The sequence below is a fragment of the Cnephaeus nilssonii genome (genome assembly GCF_951640355.1).
Source record: "Cnephaeus nilssonii genome assembly, chromosome: 8".
NCBI classification, from domain to species: domain Eukaryota; kingdom Metazoa; phylum Chordata; class Mammalia; order Chiroptera; family Vespertilionidae; genus Cnephaeus; species Cnephaeus nilssonii.
In genome coordinates, this window is record NC_137079.1 from 12,291,819 (window position 1) to 12,313,717 (window position 21,899).

General features: G+C 42.6%; 1 protein-coding gene across 26 annotated transcripts in view; it reads right to left on the bottom strand.

The window, feature by feature from the left end:
• The window catches only part of PCM1 (pericentriolar material 1), an 86,940-nt gene extending 69,592 nt beyond the window's left edge, over nucleotides 1–17,348 (bottom strand). For 6 of the 26 annotated variants that reach the window (XM_079779521.1, XM_079779519.1, XM_079779538.1 and 3 more), the window contains exons 1-5: nucleotides 16,997–17,347; nucleotides 15,451–15,520; nucleotides 6,344–6,461; nucleotides 3,483–3,728; nucleotides 1,279–1,548 (exon numbers count right to left, since the gene is read on the bottom strand). In XM_079779521.1, the coding sequence (XP_079635647.1) occupies nucleotides 1,279–1,548; nucleotides 3,483–3,728; nucleotides 6,344–6,439 (612 nt within the window). In that variant the 5' untranslated portion in view covers nucleotides 6,440–6,461; nucleotides 15,451–15,520; nucleotides 16,997–17,347. Of the gene's footprint in view, nucleotides 1–1,278; nucleotides 1,549–3,482; nucleotides 3,729–6,343; nucleotides 6,462–15,450; nucleotides 15,869–16,996 lie in introns of those variants that run through there. The other 20 variants (XM_079779542.1, XM_079779522.1, XM_079779541.1 and 17 more) reach the window with 8 other exon arrangements.
• Nucleotides 17,349–21,899: the final 4,551 nt, after the last annotated feature.

Consider the following 21,899-nt stretch of genomic DNA (forward strand, 5'->3'; position numbering starts at 1 on the left):
TAAAAAGGCATAAAAGTAAACAGTATGTAAAACTGAGCATAATTCATTCAACAGCAACAATTTATATACTTTACACTTCAATATAATGACTAAAAATACTTCTAGTAATTGTGTGAATTCATACATGCAAAACACCTGAATCAAATTTAGAATTTCATCAAAACATAATCAGCTATATTAATAACTCCAATTACTGTTAACTTAAAATTTTCAAAATTCGTTTACATATTTACCTGAAAATTTTTATTTATATAACTGCATATCAAACTATTATTTACTAGCGGCCTGGTGCACGAAAATCGTGCACTCGCGGGGAGGGGGCGTCCCTCAGCCCAGCCTGTGCTCTCTCACAGTCCAGAAGCCCTCAGGGGATGTCCAACTGATGGCTCAGGTCCTCCTTAGCGCTGCCATGGAGGCAGGAGAGGCTCCCGCCACCGCCGCTGTGCTCGCCTGCAGTAAGCCCGGCTTCTGGCTGAGTGGTGCTCCTGCTGTGGGAGCACACTGACCACCAGGGGGCAGCTCCTGCATTGAGCGTCTGCCCTCTGGTGGTCAGTGCATGTCATAGTTACCAGTTGATTTGCATATTAGCCTTTTATAATATAGGATATAAATTTTTTCTAATGTTTATATTTATTTATAAATAAACTTTAAAGTATTATAAATACTTTTGAAAGTACTTTTCCAAAGTATTATATCACCATTTTTAAAAATTCTTACAACAATCTATTAATCACTTTGCTCCCAACCCCACTTTACTAAAAATTGGCAATATAGTATTTGGCAGATAAACAGCATCCTTGATTTATCTGAATATGTCATTTCTACAATCGTTTTAGGTAAAATGAAATTTACTTTATTTTGAATAAATCTGAAAGATTAATGACAAGTGTCAGGGAGAACTTTAATTCTACCTAACAAATATTCCTATGTGCATAATCTAATATAATTATACTAGAGGCCCGGTGTATGAATTTGTGCTTGGGGGAGGGAGGAGGTGGGGCCAGGACTGTGGGAGGTTGGCTGGCAGGCCTGGATCAGGCAATTGGGGCAGCCGGCCAGGGAAGAGGGGCCGCAGGAGGTTGGCTATGGGAGCACACTGACCACCAGGGGGCAGCTCCTATGTTGAGCATCTGCCCCCTGATGGTCAGTGCACGTCATAGCGACCGGTCGTTTGGTCATTATGGTCGCTCAGGCTTTTATATATATATAGATTTTTAATGTTAATGTTTTAGACGTTGAGGTTTGTGAAGGCAAAGAGCAAAAGAAACATTTTACCACCTGGCTGCTCTCCATTGCAGGCTCTCCTCTCCCATCTTCTTCAGAGACTTGACAGTTTTGCAAAAGGTCATTACTTAAAGCAGAAGCAAACAACTCTTTACATTGTGCTGAGCCAATCACTTCTCTCTTTTGAGGACCTGGAGCAGCATCTTTGCTCTTGTTAGTGTTAATCTGCATAGGCAAAAAGTTGAAGGGCTTTCGGTTCTCACTAGGCTGACGTTTGTTATTAGCAGCTGTTGCTCGGCCTTGAGAATCACTTCCAATGCTTCTCTATATATGAAAAAGAAAACAAATCCACAAACATTAACCTTTCAACAATTAAAAAAATTCCAAATTCTTAGTCAGTTTCACCATCAGAGATTGATTCAGGAGGTGTGCATAAACACCTTGTGGTAAGATATGAAATAGCTTCAGATCTACAAAATTCTACTAAAATATCAAAATTTGATTGGTACAAATTTGATTCCTAATTTTCAGACTATTCAACTAATGATATCAGCAAGATTAATCTACAGAAAGTACTAGGACATATTTATAACTCACACTGCTAGTCTTACTTGTTCACAGATTTTTATATAGGCTTTAGACCCAATGAATCAATGTTAACTAATATGAACACCAGCATAAAGGTTTGTTTTTATGAAGCAACACCTAAAACAGTACTAGGCTCAGTGCCTGGCATATGATATGTGTTCAATAATTAGTAAATAAATGACTAATGACATATCATCATCACCATACAAGACTTGATCTACATTTATGCATATCTGAAAACCTGTTTATCTATATAAAGTACCAATGTTATAGTTAAATATTAAGAGTTCATTATCTGCCGAAACCGGTTTGGCTCAGTGGATAGAGCGTCGGCCTGCGGACTGAAAGGTCCCAGGTTCGATTCCGGGTAAGGGCATGTACATTGGTTGTGGGCACATCCCTGGTAGGGGGTGTGCAGGAGGCAGCTGGTCGATGTTTCTCTCTCATCGATGTTTCTAGCTCTCTATCCCTCTCCCTTCCTCTCTGTAAGAAATCAATAAAATATATTTAAAAAAAAAAAAGAGTTCATTATCATTTACACAAAACGGAATATTACTCAGCTTTTAAAAGGATGGAAATCCTGACATGTGCTGCAACATGGATGAACCTTGAGAACACTACGCTGAGTGAAATAAGCCAGTCACAAAGAGGACAAATACTGTGTAAAGCACATGTGAAGTTCATTAACATTAAACTCATCACCAACAGCAGTGGTCGGCAAACCGCAGCTCGCAAGCCACATGCGGCTCTTTGGCCCCTTGAGTGTGGCTCTTCCACAAAATACCACGGCCTGGGCGAGTCTATTTTGAAGAAGTGGCGTTAGAAGAAGTTTAACTTTAAAAAATTTGGCTCAAAAAAGAAATATCAATCGTTGTACTGTTGATATTTGGCTCTGTTGACTAATGAGTTTGCCGATCACTGACCAACAGCACAAGTTGTTATACCTAGTCCCACATGAAGTACCAAGAGCAGTCCAATTCAGAGACAGAAAGTAGAATGGTGGTTGTCAGGGGCTGTGGGGAGGGGAGAATGAGTTGTTGTTTTTTAATGGAAACAGAATTTTAGTTTTCCAAGGTGAAAATAGTTCTGTAGCTAGATGGTGGTGATGGTATCACAATAAGGTGAGAGAGTAAGTAATGTCACTGAACTGAACTCCTAGAAATGGTGAAGAAGGTTAATTTTTATGTTATGTGTAGTTTACCACAATTGAAAAAAATAAAGCTCAGCATCTTAAAAAAAAAAAAAGAGTTCATTATCATTTCTACTTGCTCTTACTTGTAAACTTTGAGTGATTACTAATACAAACCCTAGTTTTATTCTAAGTGAAGTTTATCCAGCACATTCCACAGAGCCAATAATGAATATTCTAACATGGATTTTCCTTTTTCCTTAATAGCAATCTTATTCAGTACTAACATACAAAATTTAGTTTCATAATGAAATAATTTTAGTAATAAGGTAAAGTAACAAAGAAAGACTTCTTTAGCAAATTTAGAAATAAGACCTTGTTGCCCTTCAAAGAACCTACATTATCATCACTGATTAAAATTCTTTCCATGCACAGAAACTAGGAAAAAATAAAAAGCTCAATATTTTACTTAAAAGAAATTATTTAAGCCATCTCAAATATTTCCCTTAGTCATAACTTATTTTTAAAATAATGCACTAACCTGATCTAAATCCCCGAAGTTTATCCGCTGTTTAAGTTTCTCCAATTCTGCCTGCTCTGGAACAGACATCTGAGTCACATATCTACTATGAGGAAATGTGTGTGGAGTCTTTGTCCTTCGTCTTCCAACTCCTGGTGATGACTCCGGAGAAATATCATTAGTTACCCTCTTGTCACTTTCTACAGCAAACTTTTTCTTATTCTTTTCCGATGATCTATTTGCCTTCTTCTGTTGGCCACCCCAATCCTTTAAAAAAATAAAGGCAAGGGTTAATAGGGCCTCTATCAAACCAGGAAAATAACTTATGCTTAAAAAATTTTGGTCAGCCTTAAAAATGACAAAACACTTTCACATCAACATGTAATCTTAGAGACAATTATTTACTACTAGAGGCCCGGTGCATGAAAATTCACGCTCTGAAGGGGGGTCCCTCAGCCTGGCCTGCCCCCTCTCACAGTTCGGAAGCCCTCAGGGGCAGGAGGGGACCCAGCGATCAGAGGAAGGCGATGCCCCATCACACCTCTGCTGATGCCACTGCCAGCAGCACAAGCCTCAGCCAGCCCTGGTTACCTGAGCCTTGGGCAGCCCTGGGCGGCTGGGGGTGGTGAGGGGACTGGGGGAATCCAGAGGTAGGCACATGAAGCAGCCTGACCTGCCTGGGGGTGGGCCTGGCCTTGCCACATGCCTGCTGCCCTGGCAGGGCTGAGGGGACTGGGTGCCGCCATCTTGTGACTGTGGATGCTGCCATATTTGAGGGCAGGGCAGTCAATTAGCATATTCCCTTCTTATTGGCTGTGGGCGCTGCCATCTTTGCAATGGCATGAGGGTCAATTAGCATATTCCCTCTTTATTAGATAGGACTAGAGGCCTGGAGCACGAATTTGTGCATGGGTGGGGTCTGGCAAGCCCGCCCAATCTGGGCCAATTGGGGGCAGGGCTGGATGAGGGAGGGACTCCAGGTGTTTGGCCAGCCAGCCTCACCCCTGATCAGGGTAGGGGGGCTGATCGGGGGCGGGGCTGGCCAGGGGGAGGGGCCGTGGGCTGTTGACTCCCAGTCGCAGGGATAATTTGCATATTACCCTTTTATAATATAGGAGGATTACTAAACCATCAGTTTTAGATCAGTACCAAAAAAAAATCCCCAAACTCCAACCCTAGGGTCAGTCTGAATATTTTCAAAACCATTTTTATAAATGGTTCTTTATTATTTATGAACTAGAGACCCAGTGCACGAATTCGTGCATGGGTTGGGTCCCTCGGCCTGGTCAGTGATCAGGGCTGTCTCAACCAGTCCCAATCAGGGCTGGTCCGGTGGAGAGACCGCAGGAGGTTGGCCGGCCAGGGGAGGTTGGCTGTGGGAGTGCACTGACCACCAGGTGGCAGCTCCTGCATTGAGCGTCTGCCCCCTGGTGGTCAGTGTGCATCATAGTGACCAGTCATTTGGTCGACCGGTCATAATGATCGCTTAGACATATATATATGTATATATATAGAATAGGGAAATGAATTTATAGATACCTTTACTGGCCTCCTTTAAAGTTAGTATGAATGATAAGAAGGCAGATCTGGAATCAACCTGGGTTCTAAAGTAATTACTGTTTTCTGAAGAAATGCTCCATTGCATGACCCTAAGCAATTTAACTTCCCATAGTTACAGCTGCCTAATCTCTAAAATAGTGTCACCTTTAAAACACAATTAAAAATAACATGCAAAAAACATCTAACACAGTGCCTAGTGTATAGTGAGCAATAAACATAACTTACTATTTTTATGGGAAACAGTGTTCTTATTACATGAGATTTGATAACAAAAAATGCTTAATGTTTTCACTAGAAAACATTTTTATTTACTAACCTAACTCATTCAACAAAAAGTCTATAAATTCCCACCATATCCAGATTAGAAGAATCCTTTAGTTTTACAATAATAAAACCTTTGGGATATTTTCCTCATTTATAACAAAACTTCCTTCTCTACAAACTGTCCCTCCACCCCAATCCATGTGTTGGTGTTCCTGCCAACCTCTTATTCTATCTACCCCATCCCATGCTGCCATAGATAACTGGAAAAAAAGATGCATATCTAATCTAAATTGGGATATTCATACTTTAAAATGTCACTAGTCAGTGAAAAAAATAACTAATCAGTATTTAATTGCAGCTATAACTGAAAACTTTAGAATCAAAGGGCAGCCATAGTGCAACATGTGAAGCAGAGGAGAGAGAAAGCTGGGCTGTGAAGAAAAAGTTGTGTTAAACAGAGGCACTCAGAAGGAGAGTGAAAGTAGCCAAAAAGTAATTATTGAAAACTTTCTAGTTCCTTTTTCTAGTCCCTTCTTAAAACCCAACTTTATTCCCTTAAACTGTTTTCCATAAAACAGCTGTATATCCTTATTAAAGAAACCTCTTTTTTGGCTTAAGCATACTCAAGTTGGTATCTGTTACCTGCAAACAAAAATGTCTTCACTAATGTAACAAATAGCCCAGCATCACTTAATACAGTGATGGGCAACCTTTTGAGCTTGGTGTGTCAAACTTCGCCAAAAAACTGAGCATAACTCAGGTAGTGTGTCACTTTGAGGAAAAAACTAACTCCAAGACTCTAGTCGCAAATGTTTCATCCTCAGGAGCAGCAAATGTTTCATCCTCGGCATGCGGCCGCGTGTCATCAGAAATGGCTATGCGTGTCAGTGCTGACAAGCGTGTCATAGGTTCGCCATCACTGACTTAATATCTTGGCCAGTTAGAAAACATGTGTCTACTTTACAGATAGTTTCAGTGAGTCTGATTTAGCTAAGTCAAGGGAAAGCTGAATTTTAATATCAGTAGTCAGTAACACACCATCAGTAAGATAATCATACCATATTGTTGAGTCGGTCATCAACATTCTCATTGCTCCAGTTTGGTAAATCCTGATCATTCATGCCTTCTTCAAAAGGACCTCCTCCTGCGGCCATCCTGGCTTTAACAATTAATTTCCTATAAAACAAGTAAAAACCTTTTTAACACAGAAAGACAAACTCTAATATTTAAATCACTCCATGAAACTTAGCAATATAAAAGAATCTCGGAAAAGTTGATTTTACAAAATTAAAAGAGGCACTGAAAACCACATATCACAAACACATTGATTTAGACATAGTATGATTAATATGAGTTAAGTAGTTGGAGTGATAGGGCGCGGGCAGGGAAGGAAAACCTCTGAATATCCACTATATAGACTTGCCTGTAAACTTTAAGGTTATTTCATTTAATTTATTCAACAAAGTCCTAAAAGATAATGTGGTAGGAAAAAGTTATAAATAACTAAAACCAATAGTGCTCTTAGAAAAGAAACTAATACTCTCCAGAAACCAGGGCATTTGCTTTATGTCAAAGATTCAGAGGGCAGAACTGCTCTGTATGAAACACTGAGGAAGGCTTGGTTTTAATAGAAAGGAAAGTAATGGTAAGCAAGACGAGAAGGCAGGAAGAAGCAGGACTAGATGGGTGGCCTATAAAAGCAAAGAATACAGTGGCTTAAATCACTTTAAAAATACTTTGCCTTTTAAATTGTATTTCTAGGAATTTTGTAAAAATCAAGGAAGAAAGTGAATTTCATGCCCGAGTCAGAGATGAGAAACAGTAGTAGCAATGGGAGAAGCAAGCAAAGGTTTAAGAGCAGAGATATTTAAGAGAAAATAAGATTTCTACATAACCTGTGGAGAACTGAATTTCCCCTGGGTATGGAACTTTGCCTGTTGGAGAGAGGCTGAATGAAGGAGAGGGTGAGACAACTTTATAATCTAATGGCAGGAAAGGACATCAGGGTTGTAATAGCTTTCTCATTTTATAAACAATAACACTAACATTAAAAGGAGTTAGATAATTTTGCCAAGGTGATGCAGTTAAAAATGTCAAAGATGAATACAAATACTAGGTGCTTTAATTCTAAGATCCTAACTTATCCCATTCATCACTAGAACACAGTATTAAAAGGACTATCATCCATGACAACGTAGGATTGATCCCCTGGATGTTTTAATGCTAGGATACCTATCAGAATCATGTGTTAACTGATTACAGGGCAGATTAAATTTTTTCATCTCAAAATAAAAAGTGATGTGATAAAATTCAGCACTTCAAATTTGAAAAAAATCTTAAAAGTACAAATATATTGACAGTTCCTTATAGCTATATTTATTTTTATAGTGGTTGTGTGTGTTTTTTCAATGAACATACATTACTTTAATAAACTTCTGGAGTTGAAAAAAGTACATTTTAAACCAATGGCCAATAATTTTAAAATAAAACCTGAAGGACATCCCTATTAAAATAAAGACCAAAACAAGAATGCCACATTATCAGTTATTTAGCACTGTTTCGGAAGTCTTAAAAAAAATACAGAAAAATAAGAAACAAATGTTAATACTGAAAAGAGAGAAGGTAGTATTTTTAAAGAATATGCATTAAGCTCTGGCCATTGTGGCTCAGTTGGTTGAGTCTTGTCCCATGCACCAAAGGTCGCTGGTTTGGCCCTATCTGGTTTAGCTCAGTGAATAGAGCCTTGACCTGCGGACTGAGGGTCCCGGGTTCTATTCCGGTCAAGGGCATGTACCTCAGTTGCAGACTCAATCCCTGGCCCCGGTCGGGGCACATGCTGAAGGTAACCAATTGATGTCTTTCTCACATCAATGTTTCTGTCTCTGTCTCTGTCTCTCCCCCTCCCATTCTCTCTGAAAATCAATGGAAAAATGTCCTCCCGTGAGAATTAACAATAAAAAATAAAGGTCACTGGTTCCATTCCTGGTCAGGGCACATGCCCAAGGTTGCAGGCTCGATTCCCAGTAGGGGATGTGCAGGAGGCAGCCGACTGATGTTTCTCTCTTGGATAGATGTACCTCTCTCTCTCTCTCTCTCTCCTTTCCTTTCTCCCTAGAATCAATATAAACATATTTTAATATATATATATATATATATATGCATTAAAAAACCTAGACAACTTCAAATAATCACCAATAACCTTTCAGAAAATACACTGGGGAAAATTTATGCCACTTATAATACAGTAGGTCCTCGGGTTACGCGCTTTTTTCCGTAAGTCGGAACCCACCTACATAAGCACCTACGTCACTCACATGGAGCACAGACACAGCAGTAATAAAGTGAAACAGTAAAAAAATTTAAAAGAGACACAATTCCTGACCTTGTGGTAAATAAATAATAAAAAACATCAAGCACATATGTACATACGTCAAAATGACGGAACTTTATTTTTAATAAATAAATGGGAGATGGAGACGTAACCACAAAACGATGTACATCAAGTACGACGTAACCAGAGGACTATCTGTAGTGACAAAAAAAATATGTAGGAATAATATTATTTGCCCTATGTGGAGAAGCACTACTAAACTCTATAAAACAACAGAAGATAAAATTTTATAAGGATAAAAACAAACTCTCTTCTCTGGTAGGAAGTCAAGTATTACAAACATACCATTTTTTTTCTAAATGTACAGGCTTAATAAAATTCCAACAAAAACCTCACTGTAATTCTTCTTGGAATTTAATAGAACAGGTATGAATAAACAAGTCAGGAAAAAAAATTACTGTATGAAAAGTAAAAAGAATAGCAATAGAAGTCAGGAAAATAGAAAACTAGTTCCAAGATAATTCAACCACATTGAATGCCCATATGGGTAAATTAGTACCCACCCAAAAAAGAAAATCCTCAAATATACCTAATTAGAAAAAAAATGAGAAAAATTATAGCTACCATCTATATCTTTGTATTTACTATATGTAAGCCAAGCACTATGCAATTTTACGTGCATTTTATCATTAAATCCTCACAAGAAGTCTTTGATGCAGGATTATTCAGTTGAAGAGGCAATTTGCTAACCAATTTTGAAAGAGATTTATTTAGAGCTTTAACAGTCTTTCTTTAATTAGGATTCTTCATCTCAGATACAGAACCCAGGAAAATGACTTAAGTGACTGTTTTCTCAATTCTTCCAAGGATGGTGCATACCCAGTACCAGTCCAGAAACAGAGAGGAATTAATTCACAGTAAACAATGGAGGGCTCAGAGCATTAATTCTCTCCAACTGAAAAAGGCTGCCTTATACAACACCAAGATAGTAAGTAGATTAAAAATAAGTTTTAAAAATCAAACAACATACAAAATAGAACTTTTAAAAAGAGAGCTCTTACTAATTTGGGATACAAAAAAAAAGTTCAACAGATTTTATTCACATAAAAGTAAATCCTAAGTATGCTGAGAATAAACAGTAAATGATAAATTGGGAAAATCCACTGAAATAAATATGAAGTATACCGTTAATATCTTTACTATATGAAGAATGTTTTTGAAAAAAAACCCTCCCCACCCAAATAATCTGATCACGCAAATTACAAAAAAATCAGTAAACATAAAATGATAAAGATATGAATACAATCCAACTGAAAATCAAAATAAGAGATTATTAAATTCGCTCAATTACATATATTATTAAATCCTAACGACAGCAAAGGGAAACCAGACACTCAGTCATTATGGTGAGAACCTAAACAGGAATAAGCTTTCCAGAAAGCATTTTGGCAATACTGTATCAAGAACTAAAATTGTTTTGATCTAGTACTTCTACCTCTCCGTAGCTAATTAAAAAAAATATGGAGTGGTGGTGGGGGCACAGTTGAGGAGGAGACTATAATAAAGGAAGTTGTTTATTATGCTAAAATTGTAATAAATTGAAAACAAACTAAATATCAAACGGTAGACTGAATGCTATTAGGGAAGAGTACCCTTCAAAACATGTAATTATGAAAGCTAAATAATATTGCCTGTGTTTATAATATATCATCATCTATATTAAAAGCATAATATGCTAATTAGACCGGACACCTTCCGGACGAAGCTGGGGCTGCAAGGAAAACCCGGGTTCCAGGTGCCAGAGGGAAGCCAGTGCCAGCAACCGGGAGAAAGCAGACCTACTCTTGCACGAATTTCATGCATCGGGCCTCTAGTATAGTGTAAAAGAGGAAAAAAGCAATATGCAAAATTGTATACAGATTTTAAGAAAATACAATAAAATGCTTGCATGCAATCAATTATTGGTTAGAGCAGTGGTCAGCAAACTGCGGCTCGCGGTTTGCCGCTCTGTTGACTAATGAGTTTGCCGACCACTGGGTTAGAGGGATAGGAATATGAAGCTGTTTTCCTCTTTTCTCTGTCTTATACATTTTTTGCAATAATTGATACCCATAGAGAGATATGTCCAGTAAGCTGAAATGACTCATTTAAACTAAACATTTAGCAACTACTATATTCTAGATGTATTGATATCATTTTTATTATTTTTAAAATATTTTTATTGATTTCAGAAAGAGAGTAGACAGAAAAATCAATGATGAACCATTGATCATATCTGTAATATTAAACAGCTTAAAAATACATATGCAATACAGGTGATATATTTAAAAGTACTAAAAGTAAATTGTCTTAAAATGTAAATTAGATTGGAAAATTATTAAAGGTAAGTAAAAATTCTTACATTAACTTTTTCTTAAAATTAGAGTATGTTATGCTTTCTAGCAATAGAGTAATAAGCCCTTTAAGATAAATTTATAAATTTATTAACAATCTATTTTTAGGCTAATAACTGAAGACTACTAAAATAAGGTTCTAAAACAATTTGAACTCATTAAAATTAGTTTGGGAAAAAAATGGATCAAATATTTTTAAACCTTTCTAAGAAAACCACTTCCTAAATAAAGTCTATTAAGTTTATAAAATAAACTTTGTCTACTGTTATATTGTGATTAACAATACAATGAGGTAGAATATGTAATAACATAATACCAAATGTATTAAAAAGGCACATGCCTAGTGGGTGAGTCGACCTATGAACCATTCAGGATTCGATTCCCGGTCAGTGTTCGATTCCCAGTCAGGGCACATGCCTGGGTGGCAGGCTTCATCCCCAGTGTGGGGCGTGCAGGAGGCAGCCAATCAATGATTCTCTCTCATCATTGATGTTTCTCTCTCTCCCTCTCCCTTCCTCTCTGAAATCAATAAAAATACATTTTTTTTAAAAATGATCATTAAATATTTAAAAAGTTAAAACTGAAAAATGGAAGTGGACTAATTCTCGTAACATTATAAAAATCTACCCCATAAAAGGTGCAAAATAAAGGCAAGTTATTTCTCTCTTCTTCATGCCAACCATTCTAATCATCTCAGAGTCACCATTAGAAATATAGGATCTCTGCCTTCTAAATTTTATTCTGTAGACACATTCATATAAACTATTATTTATATAGTTTATTATTATAAACTACTATTTATATAGAAAGACTTCCAATAATCAAAACAGTAGGTATGTAGAGAAGAGGAGCCAATACAAGCAACATTTCCAAGGCAGAATCACAGGAATTGGTGACTACGTATTCTAGGGAGATGAGGCAGTGAGGAAAGAATACAAGGATGACCCTAGAACCACCTGTAGCTTGAGCAACTGGGTATATGATGATACATTCAAAGTGACTTGAAAAGGAACAGGTTTTGGTTGAGAAAAAATGTTGAGTTTGAGATACCTATGGTATACCAAATTAAATTTGTCTAGTGAACAAATACGAATCTCTCAGAAGTGAAATCGAGGCTGGAGAGAAATTTGCAAGTCATACATTCATAAAAGTACTTAAAATGGAACAGAAGGCTCAGGGAAAGATGAAGAGTAAGGGAAAAGAATGAAGAACACTGATATTTAAACAGAAAAAGAACACTGTGAAGGTACAAAAAGACTGAAGGGAAACCAGTGTACTAGAAATGGAGAAAAGTGTATAAAGACAGGGTATAAAAATGCTAGATGTTATTTTGTCATGTAAGAAAAGTACTGAGAAATGTCCACTTGGACTTAGCAACAAGATTACTGATGATAACCTTTGTTAAGAGAAATTTCAACAGGGTGGTGAGGGTCAATTCCATAATTGTCATCTGTTTACTAATGGGAAGGATTTGAAAAGATGGTCATTAGGTAATTTTTTCAAGTAATCAGTCTGTGAAGGAAAGCCATTCCAAAAATGCCTTGTTAGCATCCTTAACTTCCTCACCTATTTGCCTATTCTGTCAATTCATTTAATGGTTTTTCTCCGCTTCTACTCTGCACCTGTCAGTGGGGAACAGTTATAAAATGGCACTGCCTGTGTCCATTACTACAGTATACCACACACACACATACGTGCACACACACGCATTTTCAAAATGTAAATTTACTCCATGAGGTAAGGCACCTGGTCTGTTTTGCTCACTGCCATATCTCAAGTACTTTTCAGTCATTAAGTACCACCTGTAGGCACTCAATTAAATTTGTAAGATGTATTGCTATGTATCCATAATGGCTTCTCAATGAATTCCAATGTGAGAATTCGAAACCTTTTATATTTTCCCCCAGGTCTCAAATATACTTGCCTCCTTCAGGTGGCCAAACCCCTATTGAGAAAACCAAGTTCTTCTAATGTGAGTTAGCCCAAAGATCCTATGTTTTTGTTTAATCTTATCCATCTTCCTTACCATGTTAAAAGAAAAATTATTTTACTTTATAACTCATTTTACAATTCTTTTTATTTTACCAAACTCCTACTACATACTTTAGTGTTAAGAACTCTAATGCAGCCAAAACCGGTTTGGCTCAGTGGATAGAGCGTCGGCTTGCGGACTCAAGGGTTCCAGGTTCGATTCCGGTCAAGGGCATGTACCTTGGTTGTGGTCACATCCCCAGTGGGGGGTGTGCAGGAGGCAGGTGATCAATGTTTCTCTCTCATCGATGTTTCTGGCTCTCTATCCCTCTCCCTTCCTCTCTGTTAAAAATCAATAAAATAAAAAAATAAAATAAAAAAAAGAACTCTAATGCACACACTCACTTTTGACCTTTCCCCAGAATTCCATTTTTCTTGTCCTATTCTGTTATAGTCTGACAATTAAAAAAAGAAAATACTACTAAGAATTATAATCATATATATATATATATATAGATATAGATATAGATATAGATATAGATATAAAGAGGTAATATGCAAATTAGGCCAGGACACCGTAACCGTCACGACCAGCTCAGGAGGAGGGGCCTGGCATGGGTCCAGAGCCTGAGAGAACAACAGACAGAGCGGCCCGCGCGAGGCCCCGGAGCCGGAGAGAACAACACGCAGGGGGGCCGGCCCCCAGCCCCAGCCCCGCAGCGCTAGGCTGCTGGGGCCAGAGCAGCAGAGACACAAACCTGCAGGGGGCCCGGCCCCCAGCCCTGGCCCTGTGGCCGGGTTCAATTCTGATCAAGGGCATGTACCTAGGTTGCAGGCTCCTCCCTGGCCAGGGCCCAAGTCAGGGCTCATGCAGGAGGCAACCAATAGAAGTGTCTCTCTCACATTGATGTTTCTCTCTGTCTTTCCCTCTCTTCCACGCTCTCTAAAAATCAATGGGAAAATATCCTCACGTGAGGATAAATAAAAAAGAAAGAAATGTCATATCCTATGAGACATACGATATGAAAATGCCTAAAGAAAGTTGTCATTTTTTTTGTGGTGAAGGGACTGGAGTCTGTGTTGATGAAAACACCTTGGTGGCTGCAGCAGCCGGCAGTGGCAGCAGCAGAGGGGTGATGGGGGTCGCGCCTTCCCCTGATCAGCCCGATTGCCTCCCACAGAGGGAGGCCAGACTGCGGCTTAAGCCACCAGTAGGACATCCCCTGAGGGCTCCCGGACTATGAGAGGGGGCAGCCCGGGGACCTCCCCGCCCCAGTGCACAAGTTTCATGCACCGGGCCTCTAGTCCTATATACTAACGGGGGAACAAACACTCACTATGACACTCACTGACCACCAGAGGGCAGACACTCAATGCAGGAGCTGCCCCAGCCCACAGGCCCCAGGCCAGCCAAGGAGGGTGCCAGAGGGAGGCGACCAGCAGCAGCAGGACTAGCAAGCGGGCAGCGCCAGGCTAGCCAAGGCCGATGCCAGTGGGGGCCCCCAAACCGCCTCACCGGTCGCCCCACAGATCAGCCCTGATCGCCAGCCAGGCCTAGGGGCCCTACCCGTGCACAAATTTCATGCACCGGGCCCCTATTAAGATATAAATCCACTGTCAAATTTTCTCATGAGGGTCAGCTTATTTCATAAGGAAGCTGAAGATCTGTCTGCTTTCCTAGAAAGCAAAAACATATTAAATAAATTTAGAAAATGGTCTGCCTTAAAATTTTCAGAATTCAGACTGAGATTTTTTTTAAAAGAAATTATTTCTAAAACATTTTAAACAAAAATTTCTTCTACTCCTCATCCCTCAGTCACTTAATTTCTAAATTGTCCTTAGCAAACTTTCCCTCAATGAACTTACTAGTACACTGGCTTTTTTCTGCTGGTCAGAGAGTATCTTCACATAGCCAGGATTTAGTAATACTCTATGCATAGAAACTAATGTTTAAAGTAACTTTAGACAGCTAAAAGAAAAAAATAAACTCTAGTCAATAGTATGTATAACCCAAAAAATTGTGAATAAAAAAATAACAGCAATTAATAGAGAAGTTGTACAAGATTACTTAAGAATAAATGGATATGGCTATCCAAACAGTTGCTATAGGACAAATTCAAACTCAAATGGTCTAAAGCAGTGGTCGGCAAACTGCAGCTCTGTTGACTAATGAGTTTGCCGACCACAGATCTAAAGAAATTCTATGAAAAGAAAGACATTTCAAAAGGCATTACACAAAGTGTTCCAGTATTTAATAATTAGGAATGATATGGCTCCTTTCTAACAAAAGTATGAAGGCAGACCAAAGTGGCATTCCAAAAGGCAGGCAAACAGGGCAGCAAACCAGGACTGTGTGTTCACTAAGCAGAGAGGGCCCTCCGCCTGGCACGGTGTTTTCACTGCAGTCTTCATCACAAAGTCTTCAACTATAATACGAGGGACAGTAACATATATGATGATGTCAAATTACCTGTTTGGAAACTAGTCTTTGCAGCTCAGAAATAGCTCTTTTTTGCTTCACACTTCAAAGCTGTTGTCTGCTTTTGAGTTAAAAAAAAAAAACAAAACAAAAAAATAAAAAAACTTTAGTAAATTCTGTACACTAGGAAGTACAGAATAACAAGCACTATGTTGTTTAGACCTAAAATAGGTTTAGAAGATCAACAGGAAAGAAAAAAAATCCAATTTACCAATAATATTTTAAACTCAAGTTACTTTCATCCTTTTTGGGAAACAAGGCGATACACACAAATGTTTAAATCCTCCAAACCTGTAAGATTCCCACCACACAGCAACGTCAGACCTTAACACCTACCTGGAACCCAGAGAAAAGCGGCTCGCCCTAACTCTCCGGGGAAGACCCGGGCCAAGGCTTCCTCCCCAGACTGAACTTCCACTCCCCCAAACTACTCCTCAACTCTGTCCATCCGGGGGCGGATAAAGGGGTTTGTGTGAAAGCTACCTGCTTTCTTAAAGAGAAATAACTCTGTTGTTACAAAAGCACAAGGTGTACCTCCAGTTCAGAAACCCCGCAGGGCCGGCAGGTGAGAGGGAAGCGGGGCGGCAGGTGCGCCCTGAGCTTCACCCACGCCCGCACCCAGAAGCGACCACGGGGCGGCGGTGCTGGGGGCGCCCAGAAAGCCCGCTTCTCCCGGAGGGCAGAGGACACACGCACACAAGTGTTGCGGGTGTGGGTGTGCGTGTGTTTTGTTTTTGTTTCTCGGGAAGGCGAGCTCCCGCGCGGGCCGCGGGGATGGAAAGTTTGCAGGCCCCGCCTCCCCAGCGCAGGGTCTGCAGAGCGGGCGGCGTTCCCCGCAGCGCCTCGGGCCCGCAGCTTCCCCGTCCGAGGCCCGCCCGACCCGGACGCGCAGAGGGACCGGGGCGACGGCGTGGGGAGGGGCGCGGGTCAGCATTCCGCTCGCCACCACCAGGCGCCTCTCCGGCCGCCCGAGCCCGGGACGCCGCCCGCGGCCCTTCGGCTCCACCAACACCCCGGACAGCAGAGATCCCGGGCTCACAGCCCGACCCGAAAGCCGCGTCGCTCCTCACCCCAAATTCTGGGCGAGAGAGCCCCGCAGAATGGAATTTGGGGGAGGGCGGGAGGGAGGGGGCACAAGGACGGAGACGATGGCCCCCGAGGCCCCGGGCCGTCGAGAACCAGATCCCACCCTGCCGCTGACAACCACACCGCTCCCCCGGCTCCGCTCCCCGCACTCGGGGGACCTTCCCGGGGCGGCCTCGTCCCCGGGGCGGAAAGAGGGGCGGGGAGGCGGGCAGGGGGCTCGGCGGTCCCTAACGCGCCCCAGACGCTCACCCGGAGATGGCGCCGGCCGGTCCGGACGAGGGGGCGGGCTGTCTGCCTGGGGGACCGGAGCAGGCAGCGCGAAGACCCGGGAGCCCACCGAGGCGTGGCCCGAGGCCAGGCCCGAGGGGTCAAGTGTCCGGAGCCGTTGCTCCCCCGCCCCCGGCGCCGCGCTGCCTCGGTTGCCAAGGGCTAGGGACGCGCAGGGTATTACCTGGAAACCGAGCGGCCGCTCCGGCCGCGGGCGGAGTAACGGTCAGCCCCCTCGACCCGCCACCGACCGCGGTCCTCCCCTGGAGACCGCAGCAGGGAGAGTCCACCGTTCCCGGGCTGCCGCGGGCCCAATGGCCGCCTCCCCTAGCTCAGCCAGGCGGCGCCAACCGCCGCAGCCACCGCCATCTTAGGATCTCATTGTGGTGGGAGAAGAGGGGCGGGGGGGCTGCAGCGGGGGCTACGCGCTGGGCGACGTGCGCCGTCTCCGCGGCAACGGCCGCGCGCTGCGAGCTCTGGCCGGGGCGGGGGCCGCAGTGCGCTCACCGCGCTAGACTGCAGTCACGTGACCGGCCGGAGTCTCGGGTATCACCTCAGGCTCCTCAGTCGGCCGGTGCCGCTTCCACCAACGAACAACCAGAGACTACATATCCCAGAATGCCACTGGACCCCCGGGTTAGGCGTGTCCGCCCTTCCGCCAGAAGGGAGAGGAATACAAATCCCAGCATGCTGTGCGCTTCCCGAGGCAGCTCGCGAAATCGGGGACTCGAGGCCTGTGCGGAAGGGGGTTGACCGCCCTCGGCAGCTGGAAAAAGAGCGGAGGCGCCTTCTCGTTTTCCGTGGGGGTGTCAGCTCCGGGTGGTGCCGGATGGAGGAGACCTGACCCAAGTCCGCGGTCGCTCTTGGATTCCCTGTCCACCCACTTCCCGGTCACGAAGGGATGGGGACAAAAGGGTCTTTACAACCTCGTTTTAGGTTTTACCCGTGAGGAGCAAAATCCACGGGCGTTCATTGGCCGAAAGCCATCTATATATAGTTTGTGGGAGATCATAAATATTAATCATTAATGCCACTTTGGATAAATGTCCTACTTTTTATTTTCCAGAAGGACCAGGTGATTTACATCAGAATTTAATATTGAGACATTTTCTCTAAAACTGCATTCTGAATTCTTTTTTTTTTTTACGCTTCTCTCTGAGCAGCAGCTTTTTTAAGATTAGTAAACGGACAGTTCTCTCGTAAAACAAAAATATGCGACAAAGGGATATGTCAGGTTTTCAGGTGTGCCTGCCTGGGAAGTTAACATTGGTCAGTTTTGCTGGAGGGCAAGGGCATTCTATTTTTAGGCAGTTTATAATTCTGCTTTGCTTGTTGGCTTGTTTTAAGCAAAATAAGGAAGGGAAAGTGAATGGGCATCTGGGTTCCAACAACAAGTTGCTCTCAATGACCAACAGAAACTGTTCACAAAACCAGTTACTGGAACTCGCCTCCCTGCATAATTCAGGCGCGGGAGCTCCTCCAGCCTCCTGTCATTTGCAACTGTATCCAGGCTCAGCCTCCGTGCGCTGGTCTGGCACTTCTTTCTGTCATACATATTTTAGGACTGTGTGTGCTGATTACTTAGCTAACAAAAACGTTGCCCTTGAAGGGCTCCTATTTTACTGAACGATGTAACAGGCTGTGGTGTAAACAAATTCTGTTTTGTAAGAAAACAAAGTGCACAGAGCTTAGAGCAGCTAACCAGGATGTGCTGGTTGTAATCCCGCGCGCCCTAGCCCCTTCGAATTCCACACTCAGTAGCGCTAAGGTCTTGGGCAAGTCACTACCCTCTCAGAGCCTCTTTACGTAGTGTCTGTTTTGTACAAGGCACGGAGGTAAGCATCTCTCCTATTGTGATTATATTAATTCCCACAACTACCCCGAAGGGATTGATTCTGCATTCATTTCATTTTGCAAACAACAGGTTGAATAAATCACCAAAGCTCTTGACTCCAAGTGGTAGGGCCCAGGTTTAAACCGAGGTCTACTGAATCTTCGGAGGGATTTTTGGATTAAAGAAGAAAATGCATGGGAAAAAGTACTAGCGTATAAGATTTCAAAATATTAGCTATCAGTATCGTCATCATTACCATTCTGTTTTATATGGCGGTGCAAAAAATAATTTTTCTTCCAGAACAACCTTCTAAGTTGTTCTGGCTGAGCTAATAATCAAATTAACATGAGACAGATTAACAGGAGAAGAATGTCCAAACTGTATTACAGATATAATGCAGGGGGTGCCATAAGAATATGAGACCCAAGGAGGCACTGGCAGTTGAGACATATGCCATTCTGAACAAATGAGAGGGCGGCAAGGATCTGGGATTGTAAAGGGAAAGCAAACAGTTTAGAGGTGGATAGAAAGAGCAAACATGTAATAAATGCTGGCTGGGCCACCCAGAAACAATGGTACACAGAAGGAAGCTCAACAAACAGGCTTTGCTAGATTTCTCAGGGTCTGGCACATTTAGTCTATAATATTATGCTTTAAGCAGGTTTTTCTATTTAAATTCCTTTAAGCAGATAAGGGGGAGGGTCAAAGTTTCTTTCTGAGTCTTGTTTTCTTAATAACCAGCCTAAAATCAAAGTCCTAAAAGGCATATTTTGAGGAGGCAAAACTTTGGTCCCCCTCATATCTATCTATATAAAAGGCTAATATGCTAAGTGTCCCTCCGCCCATCCGACTGGTTGCTATGATGCACACTGACCACAAGGGGGCAGACGCTCAACGCAGGAGCTGCTGTGACATGCACTGGCCATTTACAGAGATACAGCAGCGTGGACCTGGCGCCAACAAAGCAACACTCGGCTTCCCCAAAATGGGACACAGGCCCCGCCACCACCCCAGAGCAACACCCCACCAAATCACAGCTGATGCTGCCATGGTGCAAAATGCAGCCCATAGCCCAGCCCAGCCCAGAAACGGTGGCTATGGACGCTGGGTAATGATGTCACGTAGCAACGTCTGGCTTCCTCTGCCTGCTTGCAGTTTCTTCAGCCCAGGAGCATGACTTGCTTTATGGAAAAGCGCACATATTTCACACTTTAACCAAATGTCTGTGAAGTCTTTCATGTGCCTTATCTCATTTGATCCTCACAGAAGTCCTGGAGTAGATAGATAGGAGACTCGATGGAATCCCATTTTCTTTTCATTAGCCAGAAAACAGAGATTTAGAAAGTTTAGAAACTTGACCTGACTGAAAAGAAGTAAGAAATGATGGACCTTGAAAATGACTTCAGGTTTTCTCACTGCACAGAATATAGTCAAACACTGTGGCAGTTAAATATTTTACCCTTTGTTCTCCCTGCGTAATCTACAATAATAATCTGCTTCGTGTTGATACTTACTGCTGTGTTGCTGACAATTACCTGAAAGAGAAGTTGGTTTGCTTCACGAGGCTGGAAAAAGTCTAGCTACATCAGAAAGCAGGTCTAATTAAGCAAGTTTATTCTATCTCTATAAAAGGCTAAGTTGACTCATACATGCGCGATACATATAAAGCTCTCACTGGCGCCAGTTGCACGCATGTGTTTCCATCTGTCATTGTTGATCGTGAATTTGGTTGACACTCCTATTATAGAGAAAGGGCAAATAGCGATATTAAAATGTCTTCTAATTAATTTCCTTTCAATGTGCATGAATTTGTGCACCGGGCCACCACTAGTGTGTGTGTGTGTGTGTGTGTGTGTGTGTGTGTGTGTGTGTGTGTCCTATCTAATAAAAAGGGAATATGCTAATTGACCCTCACGCTATCACAAAAGATGGTGGTGCCCACAGCCAATAAGGAGGGAATATGCTAATTGACTGCCCTGCCTCAAAGATGGCAGTGCCCACAGCCAATAAGGAGGGAATATGCTAATTGACTGCCACATCCTCAAAGATGGCAGTGCCCACAGCCACAAGATGGCAGCGCCCAGTCCTCTCAGCCCCACTGGGGCGCCTGCCTCCAGAGTCCCCCAGTCCCCTCAGACCCACAGCCATGCAGGGCTGGCCCGAGGCACAGGCAAGCCTCAAATGGCGACTGCCTAGCCACCCAAGGCCACCCGAGGCTCAGGTAACCAGGGCTGGCCGAGGCTTGTGCTGCCAGCAGTGGCAGCAGCAGAGGTGTGATGGGGCGTTACCTTCCCCTGATCACCAGGTCACCTCCCACCCCTGAGGGCTCCCAGACAGTGAGAAGGGGCAGGCTGGGCTGAGGGACCCCCCCGCCAGTGCATGAATTTTCATGCACTGGGCCTCTAGTGTGTGTGTGTGTGTGTGTGTGTGTGTGTGTGTGTGTGTATATATATATATATATATATATATATATATATATATATATATGAGAAAATCTAAGCGACTGGCCAACCCTATGACACGCAATGACCACCAGAGGGCAGACGCTCAATGCACAAACATGAAAACATGGAACAGACTGATGAATCTCAGAGGGAAGGGGGGAGGGGAGAGGGCAGGAAAAGATTAACCAAAGATCTTATATGCACACTAGAGGCCTGGTGCATGGATTTGTGCACCAGTGGGGTCCCTCAGCCTGGCCTGCAGGGATTGGGTCAAAACTGGCTCTCCAACATCCCCTGAGGGGTCCTGGATTGCAAGAGGGCACAGGCCAGGCTGAGGGACCCCACTGGTACATGAATTCGTGCACTGGGCCTCTAGTATCTATAATAATGAAAGCGTAATATGCAAATTGACCCAACGGCTTAACAGCGGAACAACCTTCCAGACGACCTTCCCGATAAAGCCGGGGCAGCCAGGGCTGCAAAGGCCTACTCTTGCACTAGTTTCATGCATCGGGCCTCTAATATATTTATATTACATACCCACTACCTACCCTAATGATTATCTATAATAATAAAAGCATAATATGCTAATTAGACCAGACAGCTGAATGACCTTCCAGACGTAATTCCAGACAAAGCCATGGCGACAGGCAGAGGCAGAGGTGGTTAGGGGCAATCAGGCAGGCAGGCAGGCGAGTGGTTAGGAGCCAGCGGTCCTGGATTGCGAGAGGGATGTCCAACTGCCAGTTTAGGGCCATTCCCAGACATCCCCTGAGGGGTCCCAGATTGCGAGAGGATGCAGGCTGGTC